We start from the raw sequence: 7,502 nt of genomic DNA, 5'->3' as shown, positions 1-7,502 counted from the left end.
GTTTCACCGTGTTAGCCAGGATGGTCTCGATCTCCTGACCTTGTGATCCGCCCGTCTCGGCCTCCCAAAGTGCTGGGATTACAGGCTTCAGCCACCGCGCCCGGCCGACAAATTGTTACTTTTCAATGAGCAAACCTATATTCAGATTAAAAGATAAGGCCCCCACCCCCACCCCGGGACATGGTGAGTCATCTGTAATTCCAGTACTTTAGGAGGCCATGGTGGGAGGATCGCTTGAGCCCAGGAATTAGTTCAAGGCCAGCCTGGGCAACAAAGTGAGACCTCGTGTCTATTTATAAAAAAGTAAAATAAATAAAGGGGGATGTAGAGCCTTCCCTCAGGTAGCTTGTGACTTAACAGGAAAGTTAAGGCAGTTATTTCTATTTAACAGGTGTTTGAGGTTTTAATTACCTATTAAGACCAAACTACTGTGACAGGAACATGAGTGTGCAGAATTGGGAAATACAAAGATGAATAAGATGTGTCTGGTCCCTATCTCCATAGAGGCTTAAAAATACAAAGGGATTTGAATGAAGAGAAACATGAATTTGAAACTAGCCAGGCTCATGGTTCTTGCTAGTTCTCAATAGGAGCACAGGGTTTTTTTTTGTTGTGTTGTGTTGTTTTGTTTGTTTTGAGACGGAGTCCTGCTCTGTCGCCCAGGCTGGAGTGCCACTGGATTCAAGTGATTCTCATGCCTCAGCCTCCCGAGTAGCTGGGGTTACAGGCGCCCACCACCACGCCCAGTTAATTTTTGTATTTTTAGTAGAGATGGGGTTTCACCATGTTGGTCAGGCTGGTAGGAGCACAGGTTAATACGTGGTTTACACATCCTGTTTGAGCCTCCCAGTTGATGTTTGCCCTGGCCAGAGGCTGGGCACTGGAAGTAGGAACTTCTTTAAATTCTAGTTCCACCTGGCTGTTGACTGGAGTGAGATGCACTCAGCTATGTTCATAAATAGCTATAGTTCAAAGCCCCAAGGGCTGAAGGAGGGCCAGTCCCAGGAAGGGTCCAGAAAACCCTGCCTTTTTTCCTTTCCTCCTGGCTTTTGTTACATTACTAGCCCCAGATCTGAGTTTATTAGAGTAGGCCCAGAGCTAGCTAGAACGTTAGAATTTCCCTTTTTGTGGTGCCCACAACCGTTCAGGGGCAGGGGGATGAACCACAAACCCCCAGGCTGTCCAACTGAGAACCGGATGGTGCTCCTGTCCTCAAATCCAGGGCATAAGCCTGAGCCAGGCTTGGCAGTGAGCTGGGGAGAGGAAGAGGGAGGCACTCTTTGCCGCTGACCTTCAAAGGCTGTAGACCAGAGGGGATTGTGTTACATGCCCTTGAACTCCTGCCCCTCCCCCCAGCTACTCCTGAATGGAGTCAGGAATTCCATTCACAAAATGGAGGCATGAATGAGCCCACCCTCCCGCCTCCTCCCGGAGGTGTCAGGTTTCACCATCTTCTCATTCATAGGTGGGAGTGGAGTAGGGGGAGGGCGGGAAGGGGTTGGAACTTGAACGGGTGGCTTCACACAGCCACCTCCCTGATGTGGAGTGGGGAGGTTCCTATCCTATGGAATGGAATGAAATGAAGTGGAATGTGCTCTGTTAGACCTGAAAAAACAAGGCCCAGTGCCCACTGCCTCTTCGCCAGGCTCATGCAGGCACATGCTCTCAGTTTCTGTCACATAGACACACACACACACACACACACACACACACACACACACCCCGTCCTGCACCTTCCCCCGCCCCCCGCCCCCGGGCTGGGAACCTGACCTGCTGACCGGACATTTGTCCATTCTGAAGGAGTCTTAGGCGTGGACACCGAACCCTTTCCCCGGACGTTCGTCTCACCCTCCCTCCTCCCCCTGAACTCGCAGGAAACAGCTGCTCCCTGGCAGCTTGGGCCCTGCCGAACAGCTTGCCCGGCCCCCGCTGCTGCCTTCCATGGCCTCTGCCCCAGCCCTCAAGTTGAGGAGGGGTTCCAGTGTCACACTCCCTCTAGGTGAACTTTCCCTGGGATTTTGTGGTTGGCAGGCAACTTGGGCAAAGAACAGGAAGCAGGCTGGAAGGAAGAACTTCATGAATGTGGATAGGACTTCCTCCTCTCCTGCTCTCTAGCTCCACCCCAAGCCACCTCTCACATCACCCTTTTTCTTCCCCCACAGATGTCACCGGGTGCGCATCAATGTACCTCCACACAGAGGGCTTCTCTGGGCCCTCTCCAGGTGACGGGGCCATGGGTAAGGCAGCCCCCCTTCCCCTGCCAAGCCCTCCATGTTGGGGGAGGGAGCACTGCCATTGGGGAGGGTCTCCCTGGCCAGGAGTCCCTCTGGACTCTGGGGTCTCGTCGGTGAGCCCCTAGATCTGAGCAACCCCCAACTTCCTCTACAAGGCTATGGCTATGAGAAACCTCTGCGACCATTCCCAGATGATGTCTGCGTTGTCCCTGAGAAGTTTGAAGGTCAGAGAAGTGACTGTTCATGGGAGGGTCAAGGTCTTATCATGCTGCATCCCTGCAGGAGTCACATCACATTTCAATGTTGCAAGAGGGTGGAACCCATAGAAAAGTACCTGGGAAGACCCCTTGGAGAAATCCCCGGGGTGGGAGGCAATTGCTTGGGGGACCAAAAGATACAAAGCCCACACCTCCTATTTTCGTGTTCCCCAGGAGACATCAAGCAGGAAGGGGTCAATGCATTTCGAGAGGGGCCACCCTACCAGCGCCGGGGTGCCCTACAGCTATGGCAATTTCTGGTGGCTCTGCTGGATGACCCAACAAATGCCCATTTCATTGCCTGGACAGGCCGGGGAATGGAGTTCAAGCTCATTGAGCCTGAGGAGGTGGGCCTCTTGGATGTCCCCAGCCCTCCTTTCCAAAGTTTAGGGCCTGGAGGTGGGAGAACCTGGGAAATGGTGGCACGTGCCTCCACCATGATCCTTGCTTTACCTAACCGGAATTCTTGCCAAGCGTAACTTTGTGGGCTGATGCTTTGTTGCAGGGCTAGCTTAGCACTTTGCACCAAGAATCTCAAGTGCTCTTTCTGACCTTACCCCATTTTTTCCTCTGCTGAGGTAGCATCTCTACCCCAAAACTGTTTTGTCCCCAGGTCGCCAGGCTCTGGGGCATCCAGAAGAACCGGCCAGCCATGAATTACGACAAGTTGAGCCGCTCGCTCCGATACTATTACGAGAAAGGCATCATGCAGAAGGTGGGGGCTGTGGGTCTAGGGACAAGGCGGTGGGGGGCAGTGGCCATGAGAAGCTGATGGGGGAGAGGGTCAGCGGAGCAATTCTCAGCAACTTTGTAGGATCAGACAATGAATCAGTCAGAGGGACAAGAAATTGTCAAGGTTCTCCTCTCCCAAAAAAGTGCAATTCAGAAGCCCAAGCATGGAGAAGTTGAGATGAAAAAGGGATAAGAGCTGTGAAGGGAGAGTCAGCTTCTCAGGAGAACCAGCATAGGAGAGAAATGCCCCGAGCATCTGCCTGGACTGGTAGAAGGGCCGCATTCCCTACTCCCCTACCTTACCCCATACAAAGGCTGGGGGGCTAGCCAGGCTGACCAGCCCTTCTCTCTCCCCATAGGTGGCTGGTGAGCGTTACGTGTACAAGTTTGTGTGTGAGCCCGAGGCCCTCTTCTCTTTGGCCTTCCCGGACAATCAGCGTCCAGCTCTCAAGGCCGAGTTTGACCGGCCTGTCAGTGAGGAGGACACAGTCCCTTTGTCTCACTTGGACGAGAGCCCCGCCTACCTCCCAGAGCTGGCTGGCCCCGCCCAGCCGTTTGGCCCCAAGGGTGGCTACTCTTACTAGCCCCCAGCGGCTGTTCCCCCTGCCGCAGATGGGTGCTGCCCTGTGTACATATAGATGAATTTGGTGTTGGGGAAACCTTCATCTGAAACCCACAGATGTCTCTGGGTCAGATCTCCACTGTCATACCAGTTGCCCTAGCCCAGACTCTGAGCTGCTCACCAGAGTCATTGGGAAGGAGAAGTGGAGAAATGGCAAGTCTAAAGGTAGAGTCTCAGAAACTCCCCTGGGGGTTTTACCTGGGCCCTGGAGGAGTTCAGCTCAGCTTCTTCCTAGGTCCAAGCTCCCCACACCTTTTCCCCAACCACAGAGAACAAGAGTTTGTTCTGTTCTGGGGGACAGAGAAGGCGCTTCCCAACTTTACACTGGCAGGAGGGTGAGGAGGTTCACTGAGCTCCCCAGATCTCCCACTGTGGGGAGACAGAAGCCTGGACTCTGCCCCACGCTATGGCCCTGGAGTGTCCCGGCTTGTCAGTTCTTGGTGCTCTGTGTTCCCAGAAGCAGGGGGAGGTTGAAGAAAGGAACCTGGGATAGGGGGTGCTGGGTAGAAGCAGAGAGGGATAGGTTCCTGCTCCAAGGGACCCTTTGCCTTTCTTCTGCCCTTTCCTAGGCTCAGGCCTGGGTTTCCACTTCCACCTCCACCACATCTGCTAGACCTTAATAAAGGCCCCCACTTCTCCCATTAGTTCTCCTGTGTCCTCTTTGCTGCCATGTGGGAACAGACCTGGGGGTAGAAAGAGCTCTGGCCTTGAAGCAGAGCTGACTGGTTTGGGGCCAGGCCCTGACACTTAAATCCCCATGTGGATTTGAAAAAAGGCAGTTCACCTATTTCTCTTCTGAAAAATGGGCTTAATGATACCTGCCCTTCCCCTCTCCCAGCATTACTTTGTGAGGATCCAGAAATAACGGACAGGGGGTACTTGATAACCTGGATGGGTATCTCCTTGTGCACTTTGGGCCTGCTTCCGGCAGCAGTCTCCCTGCCCCTGCGGGTGGGGCAGGTGGGCTACTGAGTTGCAAGGCTCTCCCTCCTGGGACTTCCTCAGACAGGGTTTTGGTCTTTGGTTTCTGTGATCCTAATTGTTCCCATGACCCTGCTGCCCCACATAGACCCCAATTGCATGTCTGCCATCCTACTTCAACTCTAGGTTGCTGTTTTTGCTGGGGTTGGGGACAAGTGTTTGTCTGGAGAATAGGGCAAAGGAGAAAGGCTCCCAGGCCAGATGGTACAGAGAGGCTAGAGCAGGCCCTGGATTCTGGCCAGTGGAGATTAGATCTTCGGGGGAGTGGGAAACACCTAGATTCTCCTTGCCCAAATTTGGGAGATCAGAGTCCTGAGGCTTTTTTGGGGGTAGGCAGAAATGGCAAAGCGGACAACATGGGTGACACCTATGGAGGGTGTATGACTGAGTAGATGTGACAAGAGGTGGGAGGGGCAGAATGGGTGGTTCTAGAGCCAGCTCCTATGTAAACTGCTGCCCAGGAGACACGCTCACGTAAAAACAGGTGCTCTCCTGTTAAATAGAAACTGCAGCTGTGCTGAGGTTGGGCCAGCCCAACTCTGTTCATGCCTGAACTGCCAGCAGCCTTGGCCCAGCACCAACCTGAGAATCCCTTGCAGGAAGGGATGCCCCTTGACCACTACCCACAAATAAAAGGCAACATTACTTCTTCCTAGAAACACAAAACATCAATGTACTGACACAATTTAGTGCAAGAAACAGAACATTTTAAAATCAAGTTTTAAAAATATATAATTTAATTCCACATTAAAGCCAAGCTGTCTTGGTGGGAAGAAGGTTTAAAAGTCAGGTGGAAACCCAGAGGGCCGAGTACACACATGAAAAGAGAGATTTAGCTGAGAAGCAGCATCCAGGGAAAGAAAGACCTCCACAAGCTGAGATGATTGCTCTCTGCCCTCTGAACTGTTCATTAACAAGTCACCCGTCCCAGTTCTTTGTTCAAATCCTCAAACTTGGAGAGAGACTGCTTCAATGAGACAGCTACAGCAACCACGGGAAGGGCTTTGGGCTGCAGGAGAGACAGTCAAAGCCAAATCACGTCCAGGCGGGATGAAGTAAACCTGGACCAAGAAGCCTGACCCAGCAGCGGAGCTCACACATGCCCCATAGGGACGGTCCTCCCATATACACAACAGTGCGCTCAGCACATGTGCAGAGGCAGGCAACTCCTGAGCTTGGTTCCCACTGGGTCGGGGTGAATAATACACTTTAATGGCAAAGAAGATCCCAGGTCTCTGCATGAGACCCATATCCTCTCCTGGGCTGTCACTCAATCTTGGGAAATACTGGTTCAAGGAAGAGAAACAAGGGCTCCGTTGTGTGAGAGCAGCAGGCAAGCTCTCCTTCTGCATCTGGACAGGACCCCCCCCCCGCCCCGCTTCTCCCTCAGAGCAGGCTCAGCTCAGCTGCCGCCATTGCTCTCCTGATGGTCAAAAGGTCAGAACCCAGCTATGTTGTCATAGCAGACAAGTGACCTCAGCTCTAGGGTAGAGATCGTCAAGGAACACCCACAGAATGGGGATCCTTTTTCCTCACCTGAGCCAGAAAGATAACCAACCCTGCTGTCCCTTATCCTTGGCCCATTCAACATCCCTTTTCTACCTCAGCTTAAAACCCAAACCTCCCTCCCCAGGTGCCAACATTGTCGGTGCTGGGCACTCAGTCAGGACAGGCTGGGCTACCATATCCAGGAGTGTTTCTGAATGGGGAAAATTTAGGCTGGAATTAGGACTGGGAGATAAGTGTGGTGGCATGCACCTGTAGTCCCAGCTACTCAGGAGGCTGAGGCAGGAAGATCACTTGAGCCCAGGAGTTTGATGCCAGCCTGGGCAACATGGCAAGACCCTGTCTCAACAAAAACAAAAAACAAAACAAGATTGGGGAGGTGGGTGCCCAGTCCCCGTTTCCCCTTTGGTTTCATTTGAAGTTCCCTGTACTGTCTCTCCCCAGAAGGCCTTCAAGGTTAACAAACAACAATGCCCTGCCCCTTGATTACTGGCCTGGGCTTACGAAGGCACATACTCAACAGAATCAGGAGGCACTCACTCAGCTTAATGAAGGGGCAGAGATCTGCAGTCAGCAGATTGCCTGGCCTATATTCCTCTCCCTGGACTTTTTCTGAATTGTGTCTTTAGGGTGTGGTTTGCTGCCCAGTGACAACATACATTCCTTTATATCCTGGAATGTTGTATAGTCTCTTTTAGTGTCTGGCATACAGTTCTATAGTAGTTCTAGCATTTATATCACTTCAGAACTTACTAATAACATAAGGATGGGAGAAGCAGCACCATAACGGATGTGCCCAATCTCCCAGAGGCTTCTCTACAAGCACTACATCCAGACCAGCTTTCCACAAGTTCCGCAACCTGGCCTGGCAAGACCTGCCTGATGTTCTGCCAGGTAAGGAGCCTCCTCAGTGCTGAGGACAGTGGCTCTCGACTGTAACCCCAGCGCTTTGGGAGGCAGAGGCAGGAGGATTGCTTGAGGCCAGGAATTGGACAGCAGCCTGGGCAGCATAGTGGGAACCCATCTCTATGGCAAGCAAAAAAAAAAAAAAAAAAAAAAAAAAAAAAAAAAGAGCCTCCTCAGGAGCTGTGAGGGGGGTACAAGGAGGTGGCCATTCCCCAACCAAGTGCTAGGAAAACACCACTAAGAACAAACCCTGAAGCACACATA

General features: G+C 52.4%; 1 protein-coding gene across 1 annotated transcript in view; it reads left to right on the top strand.

Moving 5' to 3' along the window:
• The window catches only part of ETV4 (ets variant 4), a 19,476-nt gene extending 14,987 nt beyond the window's left edge, over positions 1-4,489 (top strand). Inside the window, exons 6-11 of the mRNA XM_011940162.1 lie at positions 1,801-1,999; positions 2,116-2,237; positions 2,390-2,458; positions 2,666-2,838; positions 3,105-3,206; positions 3,583-4,489. Coding sequence (XP_011795552.1) covers positions 1,801-1,999; positions 2,116-2,237; positions 2,390-2,458; positions 2,666-2,838; positions 3,105-3,206; positions 3,583-3,807 — 890 coding nt within the window. The 3' untranslated portion in view covers positions 3,808-4,489. The remainder of the gene's footprint in view (positions 1-1,800; positions 2,000-2,115; positions 2,238-2,389; positions 2,459-2,665; positions 2,839-3,104; positions 3,207-3,582) is intronic.
• The last annotated feature ends 3,013 nt before the right edge of the window (positions 4,490-7,502 follow it).

Source organism: Colobus angolensis, unplaced genomic scaffold, assembly GCF_000951035.1.
Source record: "Colobus angolensis palliatus isolate OR3802 unplaced genomic scaffold, Cang.pa_1.0 Scaffold187, whole genome shotgun sequence".
In the NCBI taxonomy this organism is placed as follows: domain Eukaryota; kingdom Metazoa; phylum Chordata; class Mammalia; order Primates; family Cercopithecidae; genus Colobus; species Colobus angolensis.
This window is presented reverse-complemented; position numbering and strand designations above follow the sequence as displayed.